Source organism: Tachyglossus aculeatus, chromosome 2, assembly GCF_015852505.1.
Source record: "Tachyglossus aculeatus isolate mTacAcu1 chromosome 2, mTacAcu1.pri, whole genome shotgun sequence".
Lineage (NCBI taxonomy): Eukaryota > Metazoa > Chordata > Mammalia > Monotremata > Tachyglossidae > Tachyglossus > Tachyglossus aculeatus.
The window spans coordinates 131,440,468-131,459,796 of NC_052067.1; the positions used below are offsets into that span (position 1 = coordinate 131,440,468).

Here is a 19,329-nt window from a genome sequence, read left to right on the forward strand (position 1 = left end):
TTTTGGCAGCCAGTTTTATAATATACCGCGTCTTCTAGGTTCCCTCAAGAGGTGGGCTGATGGGGCGGTTTATTAGTTGGAACTGGATAAGCTCCTCAGGTACATTTCATTCATTCAATCGTATTTATTGAGCACTTACTGTGTGCAGAGCACTGTACTAAGCGCTTGGGAAGTGCAAATCGGCAAAGTGTCTCAGGTGGTGGGCCCGCAGTCGTGATGTAACGTGAATCCTTAAGGTGTTCTAAGAGAGTACAGTAATAATAATAATAATAATAATAATAATAATAATAATAATGGCATTTATTAAATGCTTACTATGTGCAGAGCACTGTTCTAAGCGCTGGGGAGTAGAGAAGCAGCATGGCTCAGTGGAAGGAGCCCAGGCTTTGGAGTCAGAGGTCACAGGTTCATTCATTCATTCATTCAGTCGTATTTATTGAGCACTTACTGTGTGCAGAGCACTGTTCTAAGCGCTGGGGAGTAGAGAAGCAGCGTGGCTCAGTGGAAAGAGCCCGGACTTTGGAGTCAGAGGTCACAGGTTCATTCATTCAGTCATATTTATTGAGCGCTTACTGTGTGCAGAGCACTGGACTAAGCGCTTGGGAAGTCCAAGTCGGCAACATATAGAGACAGTCCCTACCCAACAGTGGGCTCACAGTCTAAAAGGCGGAGAGAGAGAACAAAACCAAGCATATTAAGAAAATAAAATAAATAGAATAAATATGTACAAATAAATAGAGTAATAAATCCGTACAAACATATATACATATATACAGGTGCTGTGGGGAGGGGAAGGAGGTAAGGCGGGGGGGATGGAGAGGGGAAGGAGGGGGCTCAGTCTGGGTTCAAATCCCGGCTCCGCCACTTGTCAGCTGGGTGACTCTGGGCGAGTCACTTCACTTCTCTGGGCCTCAGTTCCCTCATCTGTCAAATGGGGATGAAGACTGTGAGCCCCCCGCGGGACAACCTTATCACCTTGTAACCTCCCCAGTGCTTAGAACAGTGTTTTGCACATAGTAAGCGCTTATAAATGCCGTTATTATTATTATTATTATTGTTATTATTATTATTATTGTTGCGGTGCCATTGGGTTTTGAAGACTTAATTTCTGGCTGTTTTAGGTGCCATTTAATACCCAACTTTATGAGCTTTTAGCAGCTCTTATGGACTGGATCTCCGAGCATCAGCTTAGCCAACTCAGACAAGAAGAAAGAAAAGGAGACGGCCAGAAGCCCCTCTGCGTCCTTTCCTCCCACAAAAACTACATCCACGAGAAGTGTGCCAAGGTAATTTTGAAGATGTTCGCTCAGCGTGGGGATGATGGTTTCCAAAACGATACTGAAAATTTTGGGTATTGCTTAGATACGCACACACCCGCCCAGACAATACCGTAATGTATATCGTGTTGGAGTCGGGGGTCACGGGTTCGAATCCCGCTCTGCCACTTGTCAGCTGTGCGACTTTGGGCGAGTCCTTTCACTTCCCTGGGCCTCAGTTCCCTCATCTGGAAAATGGGGATGAAGACTGTGAGCCCCCCGTGGGACCTCCTTGTAATCTCCCCAGCACTTAGTAATTTTAATAAGGGCATTTATTAAGCACTTACTATGTGCAAAGCACTGTTCTAAGCACTGGGGAGTTTACAAGGTGATCCGGTTGTCCCACGTGGGGCTCACAGTCTTAATCCCCATTTTACAGATGAGGGAACTGAGGCACAGAGAAGTTAAGTGACCTGCCCAAAGTCACACAGCTGACAAGTGATAGAGGCGGGATATGAACCCATGACCTCTGACTCCAAAGCCCAGGCTCTTTCCACTGAGCCACGCTGCTTCCCCTTAGTAAAGCACTTAGTACAGTGCTTTACACATAGTAAGCGCTTAATAAATGCCATTATTATTATTATCTTTTAGACTGTGAGCCCGCTGTTGGGTAGGGACTGTCTCTATATGTTGCCAACTTGGACTTCCCAAGCGACTTTGGGCAAGTCACTTCAATTCTCTGGGCCTCAGTTCCCTCATCTGGAAAATGGGGATGAAGACTGTGAGCCCACCGTGGGACCTCCTTGTAATCTCCCCAGCGCTTAGTACAGTGCTTTACACATAGTAAGCGCTTAACAAATGCCATTATTATTATTATCTTTTAGACTGTGAGCCCGCTGTTGGGTAGGGACTGTCTCTATATGTTGCCAACTTGGACTTCCCAAGCGCTTAGTACAGTGCTCTGCACACAGTAAGCGCTCAATAAATACGATTGATTGATTGATTGAGTGTACATAATACATGTACGTAGTACATATATACCGTAATGGAGTGGGAAGAGCCCGGGCTTGAGAGTCAGAGGTCATGGGTTCTAATCCCGACTCCGCTACTTGTCTGCTGTGTGACTTTGGGGACTTTCAGCGCTTAGTACAGTGCTCTGCACACAGTAAGCGCCCAATAAATACGATTGATTGATTGGGCAAGTCACTTCACCTCTCTGGGCCTCAGTTCCCTCACCTGGAAAATGGGGATGAAGAATTCTGTGCACCCAGTAAACACTTAATAAAGACTATTACTACTACTCTTCCTCTAAATCGATAGAGATCATAAAAACGGTATTTATAGATGAAATTGGGCTTCCCATTCTTCATTTCCCCGCTCTTTTTTTGTGTTTTCCGCTTTTTCTGGGAACCCAACATGCTTTTTGCCAACTTGGACTTCCCAAGCGCTTAGTACAGTGCTCGGCACACAGTAAGCGCTCAATAAATACGATGGATTGATTTTGAGTGGACAGTTCTGCCGCAGTTCAGATGTAGTAGAACGAAAATGCGAGGGATTCCTTTGAGGGTAGTCTGTTTTTCCAAAATAGGGCGCATTATCGAATTGGAAAGGCGTATTTGATAGCAAACGGTTATCCAACTGCTGCTGTTTTGAGAAGGAGCTCGTACTTGGGAGTCAGAGGTCGTGAGTTCTAATCTTGGCTCCGCCACCTGTCAGCTGTGTGACTTTGGGCAAGTCACTGCACTTCTCCGGGCCTCATTTCCCTCATCTGGAAAATGGGGACGAAGACGGTCGGCCCCCCGTGGGACAACCTGATCACCTTGTATCTACCCAGTGCTGTGCACGTAGTAAGCGCTTAACAAATGCCATCATTATTATCATTATTATTACCCCAGCGCTTACAACAGTGCTTGGCACATAGTAAGCGCTTAACAAATACCATTATTATTATGATTATTATTAGTCCACTTGTGTGCTGGGTGACCTTGGGCAAGTCACTTAACTTCACGGTGCCTGTTACCTCGTCTGTGAAGTGGGGATCGAGACTGTGAGCCCCACGTGGGACGGGGACCGTGTCTAAAGGGATTAGTTTGTACCCACCCCGGCGTGTAGTACAGCGTCTGGCATGCAGTAAGTGTTTAACAAATACCATATTAATAATCAATCAATCAATCAATCGTATTTATTGAGCGCTTACTGTGTGCAGAGCACTGTACTAAGCGCCTTGGGAAATACAAGTTGGCAACATATAGTGACAGTCCCTACCCAACAGTGGGCTCACAGTCTAAAAGGGGGAGACAGAGAACAAAACCAAACATACTAACAAAATAAAGTAAATAGAATAGATATGTACAAGTAAAATAAATAGAGTAATAAATATGTACAAACATATGTACAGGTGCTGTGGGGAAGGGAAAGAGGTAAGATGGGGGGATGGCGAGGGGGAGAGGAAGGAAGGGGCTCAGTCTGGGAAGGCCTCCTGGAAGAGGTGAGAGCTCAGTAGGGCCTTGAAGGGAATAATAATAATAATAATTATTATTATTATTACTATATAAAAATACCATAATAATAATTGTTATTATTATATCCTATATAATATAGGTTGGAACTGAGACTTTAGGATGTCTCATGGATGAATTTGAAGCTTCGCCTGTGAGCCTTTTAAATGATTCCTGATTTCACGTGTTTGCCCCCCTTTTAAAGCAAAGCTCCTTAAGAAATTCTGCGTTTCTTTAAATATTAACCTTTCCGCTCGGCGTGTTTCGTTACAGTGACCTTTCCCTTTCATAGATCCTTTCAGCGAGTGTTTCCGAAATAGAAAACTGGTGTCCTCGGCGTCCTTTGGGCGGGGGGGGGGGAATATCTGCCGAAAAAAATGGTACGATCTTCCAGTCTGGGGCATTTTGGTTCTTTTCTGATTTTCTGATCAGTTTTTTTTCTGATTTTTATTTTTAGCTTTTGCCAGTGATCGCAGAGCAGCTGCAGTGGATGCCGTTTGTGAACCCCAAGCTGCATGAACCGGTTGTGAAATTTATTTACTGGGCTGTGAGGCAGTTAGATAGTGGAACACAGGTAAGAAATGCATTTCAACTTCCAAAACTGGATTTCGGTCCGTAGGATTTGTAATAATAATAATAATAATAATAATGATGATGATGGTATTTGTTAAGCGCTTACTATGTGCCAAGCACTGTTCTAAGCGCTGGGGAGGTTACAGGGTGATCAGGTTGTCCCACGGGGGCTCGCGATTTTAATCCCCATTTTACAGATGAGGTAACTGAGGCACTTATTACTCATTTGTTTTACTTGTACGTATTCTATTTATTTTCTTTTGTTAATATGTTTTGTTTTGTTGTCTGTCTCCCCCTTTTAGACTGTGAGCCCGCTGTTGGGTAGGGACCGTCTCTATATGTTGCCAACCTGTATTTCCCAAGCGCTTAGTACAGTGCTCTGCACACAGTAAGCGCTCAATAAATACGATTGAATGAATGAACGAATGAATTTGCTTCTCCAGGTTGGCCAGTGCTGGCCTTTGGTAATTAAAACGGTATTCGTTAAGCGCTTACCGTGTGCCAGGCACTGTACTGGAAGCAGCGTGGTGTAATGGATAGAACATGGGGCTGGGAGTCGGAAGGTCATGAGTTCTAATCCAGGCGGCTCTGCCACTTGTCCGCCGTGTGACCTTGGGCAAGTCACTTCACTTCTCTGGGCCTCAGCTACCTCATCTGTAAAATGGGGATTGAGACTGGGCCCCCTGTGGGAGAGGGGACCGAGTCCAACCCGATTGGCCTCTATCCCCCCCAGCGCTTAGTACAGTGCCCGGCACAGAGTAAGCACTTAAGTAAATACCGTAATTACTAGTTAAATACAATTTGAGGACCAGTAACACACACTTAGTACAGTGCTCTGCACACAGTAAGTGCTCAATAAATACAATTGATTGATTGTTTGATTGATTAATCCATCCCCATTTTACAGATGAAGTAACTGAGGCACAGAGAAGTTGTGACTTGCCCAGAGTCACACAGCTGACAATATATGTTTGTAAAGATTTATTACTCTATTCATTTTACTTGTCCATATTTACTATTCTATTTATTTTGTTAATGATGTGCATCTAGCTTTATTTCTGTTTGTTCTGATGACTTGACAGCTGTCCACATGTTTTGCTTTGTTGTCTGTCTCCCCTTTCTAGACTGTGACCCCGTTGTTGGGTAGGGACCGTCTCTATAAATTGCCAACTTGTACTTACCAAGCGCTTAGTACAGTGCTCTGCACACAGTAAGCGCTCAATAAATACAGTTGAATGACTGAATGAATATACTCTTGGGCTAAGAACGTATTCTAAAAGAACTTGAGAAATCGAATGCGGAGTGAGTTTTTTATTTTGCCCTTATAATGATGATAATAATAGTAATTAATAATGGCATTTATTAAGCGCTTACTATGTGCAAAGCACCGTTCTAAGCGCTGGGGCGATTACAAGGTAATCAGGTTGTCCCACGGGGGGCTCACAGTCTTAATCCCCATTTTGCAGATGAGGTCACTGAGGCCCAGAGAAGTGAAGTGACTTGCCCAGAGTCACCCAGCTGACAGTTGGCGGAGCCGGGATTTGAACCCATGACCTCCGACTCCAGAGCCCGGGCTCTTTTCCACTGAGCCGCCCTGCTATCATTATTAAGCGCTTACTATCAATCAATCGTATTTATTGAGCGCTTACTGTGTGCCAAGCGCTGTTCTAAGCACTGGGGAGTTTACAAGGTAATCAGGTTGTCCCACGGGGGGCTCACAGTCTTAATCCCCATTTTGCAGATGAGGGAACGGAGGCCCAGAGAAGTGAAGTGACTTGCCCAGAGTCACCCAGCTGACAGTTGGCGGAGCCGGGATTTGAACCCATGACCTCCGACTCCAGAGGCCGGGCTCTTTCCCCTGAGCCACTGCCACTCCTGCTGCAACCGCCCGACACGGATGCGCTCTGGAGCGGGGCCTCCTGGGGAAAATTCACTCATGCCTTCAGTCATCATCATCATCATCAATCGTATTTATTGAGCGCTTACTGTGTGCAGAGCACTGTACTAAGCGCTTGGGAAGTCCAAATTGGCAACATATAGAGACGGTCCCTACCCAACAGTGGGCTCACAGTCGTATTTCTCCAGGGCGTACTGAGCGCTAAGCGCTGTACTAAGCCCTCGGGAGAGCGCGCTGTGACGAGGAACGGACGCATTCCCTGCCCGCAGCGAGCTTTCCCCCGGAGCCCAGCCCCTCTCCCGTGTGTTAAATAATCCCTTTTTTCCCCACAGCACACAACTCTGACCTCTACTCTGAGGAGACTCGGCGAAGACCTGTTCAGAGGAGTAGTAACCAGAGGAGCTCCCAGTCCCACAGAGCCATCGCCCGAGGGGAAACCGAGGGCAGCGGCCTTTTTCAAGAGCTCCAGTTTCCCTCTGAGATTTCTCTCCACCTTAGTCATCCTCAAAACAGTCACTCAAGGTATGTTCTCATGTATATATGTTTGTACATATATTCCTCTTCCAGGAGGCCTTCCCAGACTGAGCCCCTTCCTTCCTCTCCCCCTCATCCCCCTCTCCATCCCCCCCATCTTACCTCCTTCCCTTCCCCACAGCACCTGTATATATGGATATTATGTTTGTACATATTTATTACTCTATTTATTTTACTTGTACCTATCTATTCTATTCTATTTTATTTTGTTAGTAGGTTTGGTTTTGTTCTCCGTCTCCCCCTTCTAGACTGTGAGCCCACTGTTGGGTAGGGACTGTCTCTATATGTTCCCAAGCGCTTAGTACAGTGCTCTGCGCACAGTAAGTGCTCAACAAATACGATTGATTGATACCATATACTATCCTATTCCCAAGCGCTTAGTACAGTGCTCTACACACTGTAAGTGCTCAATCAATAAATACGATTGAATGAACGAACGATACAGTCCCCAAAGCTATGTCTTCAGCCAGATTCCCAGATTGAGCCCCTTCCTTCCTCTCCCCCTCGTCCCCCCTCCATCCCCCCATCTTACCTCCTTCCCTTCCCCACAGCGCCTGTATATATGTATATATGTTTGTACAGATTTATTACTCTATTTGTTTATTTGACTTGTACCTATCTATTCTATTTATTTTATTTTGTTAGTAGGTTTGGTTTTGTTGTCTGTCTCCCCCCTTTTAGACTGTGAGCCCACTGTTGGGTAGGGACTGTCTCTAGATGTTGCCAATTTGTCCTTCCCAAGCGCTTAGTACAGTGCTCTGCACATAGTAAGCGCTCAGTAAATACGATTGATGATGATGATGATTTATTTATTTATTTTACTTGTACCTATCTATTCTATTTATTTTATTTTGTTAGTAGGTTTGGTTTTGTTCTCTGTCTCCCCCCTTCTAGAATGTGAGCCCACTGTTGGGTAGGGACTGTCTCTATATGTTGCTAGCTTGTCCTTCCCAAGTGCTTAGTACAGTGCTCTGCACACAGTAAGCGCTCAATAAATACGATTGATTGATACCATATACCATCCTATTCCCAAGCGCTTAGTGCAGTGCTCTACACACTACACCTGTCTGCGTGTCTTGTTTTGTCATCCGTCTCCCCCTTCTAGACTGTGAACCCGCTGTCGGGTAGGGACCGTCTCTAGATGTTGCCGACTTGGACTTCCCAAGCGCTTAGTACAGTGCTCTGCACACAGTAAGCGCTCAATAAATACGATTGATTGATTGTAAGCAGTCAATAAATAAATACGATTGAATGAATGAACGAACGATACAGTCCCCAAACCTATATCTTCAGCCAGATTCCCAGATTGAGCCCCTTCCTTCCTCTCCCCCTCGTCCCCCTCTCCACCCTCCTCATCTTACCTCCTTCCCTTCCCCACAGCACCTGTATATATGTATATATGTTTGTACATATTTATTACTCTATTTATTTATTTTACTTGTACGTATCTATTCTATTTATTTTATATTGTTATTATGTTTGATTTTGTTCTCTGTCTCCCCTTTTTAGACTGTGAGCCCACTGTTGGGTAGGGACCGTCTCTGTATGTTGCCAACTTGGACTTCCCAAGCGCTTAGTACAGTGCTCTGCTCACAGTAAGCGCTCAGTAAATACGATTGATTGATTGATTGATTCTCAGAGGGGAGTTAATACAGCGCTTGGTGGAGGAGGGCAGGACTGGCAAAACCCACCTGGGGCTTTTCTGGGGGGAAGAAAGTTTGGGGTTATTTCATCCATTTGGAGTACTGTTGATGTCCTGTTTTGGTGTTCGGTCTTAAAGCTGCAATGTAGAGCGCGGCTCAGTGGAAAGAGCCCGGGCTTTGGAGGCAGAGGTCACGGGTTCAAATCCCGACTCCACCAATTGCCAGCTGTGGGACTCTGGGCAAGTCACTTCACTTCTCCGGGCCTCAGTGACCTCATCTGGAAAATGGGGATGAAGACTGGGAGCCCCCCGTGGGACAACCTGATCACCTTGTAACCTCCTCAGGGCGTAGAACAGTGCTTTGCACATAGTAAGTGCTTAATAAATGCTATCATTATTATTATGATGATTATTTTATAACAGCCCGATGAAGTTTCACCAGTCTTCCACTACACACCTTTCGGATTTTCCTTCTCCATCTGACTCCGGATTTAGCTGTCTCCAACTCCGCCCTCTTCCCCTACCCCCTTCTAGACTGTGAGCCTGCTGTTGGGTAGGGACCGTCTCTATACGTTGCCAACTTGGACTTCCCAAGCGCTTAGTACAGTGCTCTGCACACAGTAAGCACTCAATATGATTGATTGATTGATTAAATGTCCCCTCCCTTCCTTCAGAGCTCTCCTAAAACTTACATCTGAGATTTCTCTCCACCTTAATCGTCCTCAAAACAGTCACTCAAGGTATGTTCTCAGAGTGGAGTTAATACACTTCCCAAGCGCTTAGTACAGTGCTCTGCACACAGTAAGCGCTCAGTAAATACGATTGATTGATTGATTAAATGTCCCCTCCCTTCCTTCAAAGCTCTCCTAAAACTTACCTCCTCCAAGAGGCTTTCCCCAGCCCATCTTGTAACTTCCCCAGCGCTTAGAACAGCGCTTTGCACATAGTAAGCGCTTAATAAATGCCATTATTATCACTATTATTATCTCCACCACAGTCAATTAATCGTATTTATTGAGCGCTTACTGTGTGCAGAGCAATATAGGAAGCACTTGGGAAACGGTGTCTGCCCATCACGGCCTTACAGCCTAGCGATGGAGACGGACATTCATCTAAATAGAGAAGCAGCGTGGCTCAGTGGAAAGAGCCCGGGCTTTGGAGTCAGAGGTCATGGGTTCAAATCCCGGCGCTGCCCCTTAAATAAATAAATAAATAATGGCATTTATTCATTCATTCACTCCTTCAATCGTATTTATTGAGCACTTTCTGTTTGCAGAGCACTGTAGTAAACGCTTGGGAGAGTACAACAGAACAATAAACAGGCACATTCCCTGCCCATGATGATCTGAAGGGAAGCAGTGTGGCTCAGTGGAACTCAATCAATCAATCAATCGTATTTATTGAGCGCTTACTGTGTGCAGAGCACTGTACTAAGCGCTTGGGAAGTCCAAGTTGGCAACATATAGAGACGGTCCCTACCCGACAGTGGGCTCACAGTCTAGAAGGGGGAGACAGAGAACAAAACAAAACACATTAACAAAATAAAATAAATAGAATAAATATGTACAAATAAAATAGAGTAATATTACTCTAGTCCAAATCAACGGGATCATCACTAGACGTTTGCGAGGAAATAATCCATTTAAAAGGTTCATTCACTCAATAATATTTACTGAGCGCTTACTGTGTGCAAATTTATTCAGCACTTACTATGTGCAAAGCACTGTTCTAAGCACTTGTCAGCTGTGTGACTTTGGGCAAGTCGCTTCACTTCTCTGGGCCTCATCTGTAAAATGGGGATGAAGACTGTGAGCCCCCCGTGGGACAACCTGATCACCTTGTAACCTCCCCAGCGCTTAGAACAGTGCTTTGCACATAGTAAGCGCTTAATAAATGCCATCATTATTATTATTTATTATTATTTATTTATTATTGATTATTATTATTTATTATTAAATAGTGTTCACATCCTCCCATTGGCCACCTGTAGCACGTACACGCGTATCTGTCCATTCCATATATTAATTCAGCTGTTGCTTTTATGTTTAAAACTGTCGCATCTGTGATTTTTTTGCTTTTCCTGTACGGGTACAATTGCTGGCGGCTTGTTTTCCCGAGAAGCAGCGTGGCTCAGTGGAAAGAGCCCGGGCTTGGGCGTCAGAGGTCGTGGGTTCGAATCCCGGCTCCGCCACTTGTCAGCTGGGTGACTCTGGCAAGTCGCTCCTCTGGGCCTCAGTTCCCTCATCTGTAAAATGGGGATTAAGGCTGTGAGCCCCACGTGGGACAACCTGATTACCTTGTATATACCCCAGCGCGTAGAACACTACTTGGCACATAGTAAGCGCCTAACAAATACCATTGTTATTATTATTAATTATTATTATTATTATTTCTCCATTGGTTGTCACGTCCTTGAGGTCAGGAAATGTTCAATGCGCTTCTGGAAATCTAGGAAGTTGTTCTGCATAAATATTGGTGATAACTGATGCTGGTTTTGCACGTAGACTGTAAGGTCTAGACTGTTGTGGGCAGAGAATGTGTTATTTATAAGTTGTCATATCGTAATCTCCCAAGCTCTTAGTGTAGTACACGCTCAATAAATACGATCGACTGACATATTTTGATTCTAAAAATTGATTTTTTTTTTTAATGGGACGTTTCAGCAGCTTGATGGATCAGCAGTAGAATAATATGCCGCGTTTGAAACTGCTTTAGTAGCTAGGAGAAACGAGACTTTTCATCCGTCCGTTTCCCAACTGGCTTTTTACACCCTACCCGTGGGCCTGACCCTTGCCGCCGGCGCTTCAGGAGTAGCAGTAGTGATGTCGACATTCATCCATTCATTCAGTCGTATTTATTGAGCGCTTACTGTGCGCAGAGCACTGGTATTTATTGAGCGCTTACTGTGCGCAGAGCACTGGACTAAGCACTTGGGAAGTACAGGTTGGCACCATATAGAGACGGTCCCTACCCAACAGCGGGCTCACAGGCTAGAAGGGGGAGACAGACAACGAAACAGAACGTATTAACAAAATAAAATAAATAGAATAGTAAATATGTACAAGTAAAATAGAGTAATAAATCTGTACTAACATATATACAGGTGCCGTGGGGAGGGGAAGGAGGTAGGGCAGAGGGGGGATGGGGCGGAGGAGAGGAAGGAGGGGGCTCAGTGTGGGAAGGCCTCCTGGAGGAGGTGAGCTCTCAGTAGGGCCTTGAAGGGAGGAAGAGAGCGAGCTTGGCGGATGGGCAGAGGGATTGGGGGCATTCCGGGCCCGGGGGAGGACGGGGGCCGGGACATGGGTGAAGCACTCACGTGTTAAGTGCTAACTCCTCACCCTGGGCTTCCAGGCTGTCCATCCATCCCCTCGCCCCTCCTACCTCCCCTCCCTTCTGTCCTTCTCCAGCCCAGCCCGCACCCTCCACTGCCGCTAACCTCCTCACCGGGCCTCATTCTCGCCGGTCCCGCCTTAATTAATCATTAATTAATTAATGATGGCATTTGTTAAGTGCTCACTATATGCAAAAAGCACTGTTCTAAGTGCTGGGGAGGATCCCCAGGGTCCCCCCCCACCCGCCTTACCTCCTTCCCATCCCCACAGCACCTGTATAGATGTATATATGTTTGTACGGATTTATTACTCTATTTGTACATAATTATTCTATTTATTTTATTTTGTTAGTATGTTTTGTTTTGTTCTCTATCTCCCCCTTCTAGACTGTGAGCCCGCTGTTGGGTAGGGACCGTCTCTAGATGTTGCTAACTTGGGCTTCGCAAGCGCTTAGTACAGTGCCCTGCACACAGTAAGCCCTGCTGAGAGCTCACCTCCTCCAGGAGGCCTTCCCAGACTGAGCCCCCTCCTTCCTCTCCCCCTCTCCATCCCCTCCCCACAGCACCTGTATATGTGTATATATGTTTGTACGGATTTATTACTCTATTCATTTTATTTGTACATAATTATTCTATTTATTTTACTTTGTTAATATGTTTTGTTTTGTTGTCTGTCTCCCCCTTCTAGACTGTGAGCCCGCTGTTGGGTAGGGACTGTCTCTATATGTTGCCAACTTGCGCTTCCCAAGCACTTAGTACAGTGCTCTGCACACAGTAAGCGCTCAATAAATACGATTGATTGATTGATTGATTGATTTCCACTGAGCCACGCTGCTTCCCTTCAGATCATTATGGGCAGGGAATGTGTCTGTTTATTGTTGTTGTACTCTCCCAACCTTTTACTACAGTGCTCTGCACACAGAAAGTGCTCATTAAATATGACTAAATGAATTAAAAGCCCTTCAGAAGTCACATCAGTTGCATTCAAATACGATTGAATGAATGAATCTCCTCTGGGAGTCCTTGTTTTCGTCCATTTCAAGCTAATCCCCGTACCACGTAGCCTCACACCTGCTACTTTGATACTTCCGTTTCACTTAAGAAACTAGTAACAATAGTAACAATTGTGGTATTTAAGTGCTTACTGTGTGCCAAGCGCTATACTGAGCGTTGGGATAGATACAAGGTCATCAGTGTTCACAATCTCCTGTAGCTCTTAGGGACATCATATCCTAAACGCTCTACTTCAATCAATCAATCGTATTTATTGAGTGCTTACAGTGTGCAGAGCACTGGACTGAACGCTTGGGAAGTACAAGTTCCTAATGGTAATTTACTTTAGCTCCTGCCTCCCGGCTGTTAGATCTTCAACTCCTTGTGGGCAGGGATCGTGTTTCCTAATTCCTAATTCCTACTGAGAGCTCACCTTCTCCAGGAGGCCTTCCCAGACTGAGCCCCATTTTCCTCTCCCCCTCCCCATCCCCTCCACCCTACCTCCTTCCCCTCCCCACAGCACCTGTATATATGTTTGTACAGATTTATCACTCTATTTATTTTACTTGCACATATTTACTATTCTATTTATTTTGCTTAGTTAATATGTTCTGTTTTGTTGTCTGTCTCCCCGCTTCTAGACTGTGAGCCCGCTGTTGGGTAGGGTCCGTCTCTAGATGTTGCCAACTTGTACTTCCCAAACGCTTAGTCCAGTGCTTTGCACACAGTAAGCGCTCAATAAATACTATTGAATGAATGAATATGTTTGTACAGATTTATCACTCTATTTTATTTGTACATATTTACTATTCTATTTATTTTACTTTGTTAGTATGTTCTGTTTTGTTGTCTGTCTCCCCCCTTCTAGACTGTGAGCCCGCTGTTGGATAGGGACCGTCTCTATATGTTGCCGACTTGTACTTCCCAAGCGCTTAGTACAGTGCTCTGCACACAGTAAGCGCTCAATAAATACTATTGAATGAATGAATATGTTTGTACAGATTTATCACTCTATTTTACTTGTACATATTTACTATTCTATTTATTTTACTTTGTTAGTATGTTCTGTTTTGTTGTCTGTCTCCCCCCTTCTAGACTGTGAGCCCGCTGTTGGGTAGGGACCGTCTCTAGATGTTGCCAACTGGTACTTCCCAAGCGCTTAGTACAGTGCTGTGCACACAGTAAGCGCTCAATAAATACGACTGAACGAATGAATGAATGAATAATTATTTTGTGTTCTCCCAGAGGGTTAGTACACTGCTGTGCACACAGTAGGTGCTCAATAAATACGATTGAATGAATGAATAGTTCTTTTGTGTTCTCCCAGAGGTTTAGTACACTGCTGTGCACACAGTAGGTGCTCAATAACTACAATTGAATGAATGAATAGTTCTTTTGTGTTCTCCCAGAGGTTTTAGTACACTGCTCTGCACTTGAATAAACTTAACCCAAACTATGATAATAATTAATAATAATAATAATAATAATTGTGGTGTTTAAGCACTTACTGTGTGCTGAGCATCGTACTCGTCACTGGAGTAGATGTCAGGTCGTCAGATGCTTCGTAGGGATCCCAGTCTGTGTAGAAAGGAGAACAGGTATCGAATCCTTCCCCTCCCCACAGCACCTGTATATATGTATATATGTTGGTACATATTTATTACTCTATTTTACTTGTACATATTTATTCTATTTATTTGATTTGGTTTATATGTTTTGTTGTCTATGTCCCCCTTCTAGACTGTGAGCCCGCTGTTGGGTAGGGAACGTCTCTAGACGTTGCCAACTTGTCCTTCCCAAGCGCTTAGTACAGTGCTCTGCACACAGTAAGCGCCCAATCAATACGATTGAATGAATGAATGAATGAATCCCCATTTTGCAGATGAGGGAACTGAGGCGCAGAGAAGCCAAGGGACGTATATAAAGGTCACACACCAGACTGGCGGAGCCAGGATTAGAACCCAGGTCTTCTGAGTCCCACATCCGTGCTTTTTCCCACCGGGCCACACGGCTTCTCACCCTGCTCTGCACACAGTAAGCGCTCAATAAGTACGATTGATTGATTGATCAAGGAGGCGAGCGCTTCCCACTTCACTTCTCTGGGCCTCAGTTACCTCACCTGGAAAATGGGATTGAGAGTCAGAGCCCCACATGGGGCAGGGACTGTGTCCAACTCGATTTGCTTGTTTGCATCCGAGCACTTAGCACAGTGCCTGGCACAGAATGCACTTAACAAATACCATTATTATTAATATTAGTAGCAATTATAATAGTAATATAATAATGTATAATAATAATAATAATAAATTCCAGAAAATGTGGTGAAGGAAAAAGTGTAATGCAACCTACCTGGCGTGATTTCAGAAATATCTAGAGAAGAAAACCTCAATTGAAAAAGGCGGCTGTCCTGATTCTGGCCCCAAACAGCTAGTAGGAGCAGTTGCCATTTAACTAGAGTTTTAATCAAGAAAATATTCAGGAAGTCTGTATTATTAAATATGCATATGCATACCTGAAAGATACCTTTATGTATTTATGTATATTAATGTCTGTCTTCCCCCCTGTAGACTGTGAGCTTCTCGTGGGCAGGGAATGTGTCAGTGTGTTCCTGTATTGTATTCTCCCAAGTGCTTAGTACAGTGCTTTGCACACAGTAGGCGCTCAGTAAATGCGATTGAATGAATTGAGTGTTCTGTTATCAAGTAGTAATTGCATTGGCTTAAAAACGTGCTCCTTGATAATGCAGATTAAAAACAGTGCTGTTGAAGCAATGGTCTTTGTGCGGTCCTGCCGCTAACTTTAATGACATGGTGACCATCACAGTTTGAGAAAAACTAAGCCTAAACATGTCTAAGAAACCATTTTTTCTGAAACGCGCAGGCCGATGGTGGAAGAAGAGTCAAGCGAAGCAGATTTTCTGCGTGGCCATTAGTTCCTCTAGTCAGAGGGCGTGTCAGGTACTCCAGTAATTAGGCTTTGCAATTATTTGGATTATTAAATTTAGCGCTCAATTGGCAGGCACGGAGCGGTGATTGAGTTGAGTTAGGGAGAGAAGGAATGGAAGTTCGGGGCCTGGAGAAAGCCCAATTTAAAGCCGACGCAGCCAGTTTGAGGCGAGCGACCTTTGAGAATGGAGAAAACTGAAAATACTTAAAGGGTGGGCATTCTGAAGCCATTATGTGTGTACGGTTCCAGTTGAACCGACTCTATCCTGTTGGATTTTTCTCCCTTTCCCGGTTTCCATCCCCGTGCGAGGAAGTAGGTATAGGTGAGGCCCTATCCTTGGTGGCATCCCATTTGTTCCTTTCGGGGGGCGGCTCGAGTGGGCCCGTTTCTGTTCCTTTCGCTGATTAACGATCAGGGACCGTCTCTATATGTTGCCAACTCGTACTTCCCAAGCGCTTAGTCCAGTGCTCTGCACACAGTAAGCGCTCAATCAATACGATTGAATGAACGAACGAACGATCGGGGGGGCGACGGTAGCGTCCGTTGATTTCGTATTTCATTCTCTCGCAGCGGATTACCTGGCTCAGGCATTCGACTCTCTGTGTTTGGACTTGAAGACGGATGAAGGGAAAGCCTTATTTTTGGAGTGTCAAGCCGTGCCACTCATTTTAAATCACCTGAGAATATCCAGTAAAGGACTGCTGTCGAATGTCATTGACAGTTTGCTTCAGATGACGGTGGAGTCAAGTAAGTTTTTCTAATGTATACACAGCCCCACTCAACTCCATCCTGTCTGAACAGGCAGCTTAGTCTTTACCCACTTACACCATTTCCCCAGTGCCAAAGCCTTATTTCCTTTCATCATGAGATGTGTGTCTTTTTGTGTACACCACTTGTGCAAGTCTTCTCTAATCCCCGAAAACGTCATCTTCCATTGATGCTGGCCAAATGTTGGCATACACCACCTCACCACCCCTTTCCCTCTGCCCCCTCTCACCTCACCGTCTTGCTCCCGTAGCTGTATTTGTTAAGGGCTTACTATTTGCCAGGCAGAGTAATAATAATAATAATAATAATAATCCTGGTGTTTGTTAAGCGCTTAGTATGTGTCAAGCACTGTTCTCAGCGCTGGGGTAGATACAAGGGAATTAGATGGTCCCACATGGGGCTCACACTCTTAATCCCCGTTTTCCAGGTGAGGTCACTGAGGCCCAGAGAAGTGAAGTGACTTGCCCAAAGTCACACAGCTGGCAAGTGGCGTCCCCCTCTCCATCCCCCCCATCTTACCTCCTTCCCTTCCCCACAGCACCTGTATATATGGATATATGTTTGTACAGATTTATTACTCTATCTTGTACCTATCTATTTATTTTATTTTGTTAGTATGTTTGGCTTTGTTCTCTGTCTCCCCCTTCTAGACTGTGAGCCCGATGTTGGGTAGGGACTGTCTCTATGTGTTGCCGGCTTGCACTTCCCAAGCGCTTAGTACAGTGCTCTGCACACAGTAAGCGCTCAATAAATATGATTGGTTGATTGATTGATTGGCGGAGCCGGGATTTGAACCCACGACCTCCGACTCCCAAGCCTGGGCTCTTCTCACTGAGCCACGCTGCTTCTCTAGCCTTGCCTGGCCTTGTCCAAGCGTGTCTAGTTTGCCTGCGACATAGCGGTCTACATAATAATAATAATGATGGCATTTATTAAGCGCTTACTATGTGCAAAGCATTGTTCTAAGCGCTGGGGAGGTTACAAGGTGATCAGGTTGTCCCTCGGGGGGCTCACGGTCTTAATCCCCATTTTACAGATGAGGTAACTGAGGCCCAGAGAAGTGAAGTGACTTGCCCAAAGTCACACAGCTGACAATTGGCGGAGCCGGAATTTGAACCCATGACCTCTGACTCCAAAGCCCATGTTCTTTCCACTGAGCCACGCTGCTTCTCATACATGTCACTATGGTGTCTGTCTTAGAGAGTCTAATAATAATGTTGGCATTTGTTAAGCGCTTATTATGCGCAAAGCACCATTCTAAGCGCTGGGGAGGCTACAAGGTGATCAGGTTGTCCCACGGGGGGCTCACAGTCTTCATCCCCATTTTACAGATGAGGTAACTGAGGCCCAGAGAAGTGAAGTGACTTGCCCAAAGTCACACAGCTGACAAGCACATCCTCCAAGCTCGCTCTTTTCCTCCCTTCCAAGCCCTACTGAGAGCTCACCTCCTCCAGGAGGCCGTCCCACACTGAGCCCCCACACTGAGCCCCCTTTTTCCTCTCCTCCTCCTCATCCCCCCCGCCCTACCTCCTTCCCCTCCCCACAGCACCTGTATATATGTTTGTACAGATTTATTACTCTATTTATTTATTTATTTTACTTGTGCCTGTCTATTCTATTTATTTTATTTTGTTAGTATGTTTGGTTTTGTTCTCTGTCTCCCCCTTCTAGACTGTGAGCCCACCGTTGGGGAGGGACCGTCTCTATATGTTGCCAGCTTGTCCTTCCCAAGAGCTTAGTACAGTGCTCTGCACACAGTAAGCGCTCAGTAAATACGATTGATTGATTGATTGATTGATGTCTGTACAGATTTATTGCTCTATTTATTTTACTTGTCCATATTTACTATTCTATTTATTTTGTTAATGATGTGCATCTAGCTTTACTTCTATTTATTCTGATGACTTGACACCCGTCCACATGTTTTGTTTTGTTGTCTGTCTCCCCCTTCTAGACTGTGAGCCCGTTGTTGGGCAGGGACCGTCTCTATATGTTGCCAACTTGGACTTCCCAAGCGCTTAGTACAGTGCGCTGCACAAAGTAAGCGCTCAATAAATACGACTGAACGAATGAAAGTGGCGGAGCCGGGATTAGAACCCGTGACCTCCGACTCCCAAGCCCGGGCTCTTTCCACTGAGCCACGCTGCTTGCTCGGTCAGTCACCAGGGTGGGCACCTACTATTTGCCTAGAACTGCACTTATGGACCGTCTCTATATGTCGCCAACTTGGACTTCCCAAGCGCTTAGTACAGTGCTCTGCACATAGTAAGCGCTCAATAAATACGACTGATGATGCACTGGGCAGTACTTGGGAGCATAAAATCAGAAGACAAGGCCCCTGTCCCTGAGAAGCGTGCAAGGTACCAGAAGCGACGGCAGACGTGAATAAATGTTTAATATGTAATGGAAACCTGAGGGAAAGCATAGCTTTAACTGGTGTTGGCAAGCAGTACGGGAGTAATAATAATAATAATAATAATGATGGCATTTATTAAGCGCTTACTATGTGCAAAGCACTGTTCTAAGATCAGGTTGGAGTAAATCCATGGAATATCCAGATAAGTCAGCAGATCATTAGTAATAATAATAATGGTCCTTGTTAACAGCTTACTATTGTGCCAAGCACTGTACTAAACTCTGGGGTGGATACAAGATGATAAGCGCTTAGTACAGTGCTCTGCACACAGTAAGCGCTCAATAAATACGATTGATGATGATGATGATGGTGACATTTATTAAGTGCTTACTATGTGCAAGGCACTGTTTTAAGCACTGGGGAGGTTACAAGGAGATCAGGTTGTCCCACTGGGTGGGCTCCCAGTCTTAATCCCCATTTGACAGATGAGGGAACTGAGGCCCAGAGAAGTGAAGTGACTCGCCCAAAGCCACAC

General features: G+C 45.1%; 1 protein-coding gene across 2 annotated transcripts in view; it reads left to right on the forward strand.

Annotated features, from left to right (window-relative positions):
- CCDC138 (coiled-coil domain containing 138) overlaps positions 1–19,329 on the forward strand; it is a 93,246-nt gene that overhangs the window by 32,244 nt on the left and 41,673 nt on the right. For both annotated transcript variants that reach the window (XR_005457342.1, XM_038772410.1), the window contains exons 10-13: positions 1,122–1,286; positions 4,212–4,328; positions 6,557–6,746; positions 16,241–16,417. Coding sequence is in view for 1 of the 2 variants with exons in the window: in XM_038772410.1 (XP_038628338.1) it covers positions 1,122–1,286; positions 4,212–4,328; positions 6,557–6,746; positions 16,241–16,417 (649 nt within the window). In the remaining variant the exon portion in view is untranslated. The remainder of the gene's footprint in view (positions 1–1,121; positions 1,287–4,211; positions 4,329–6,556; positions 6,747–16,240; positions 16,418–19,329) is intronic.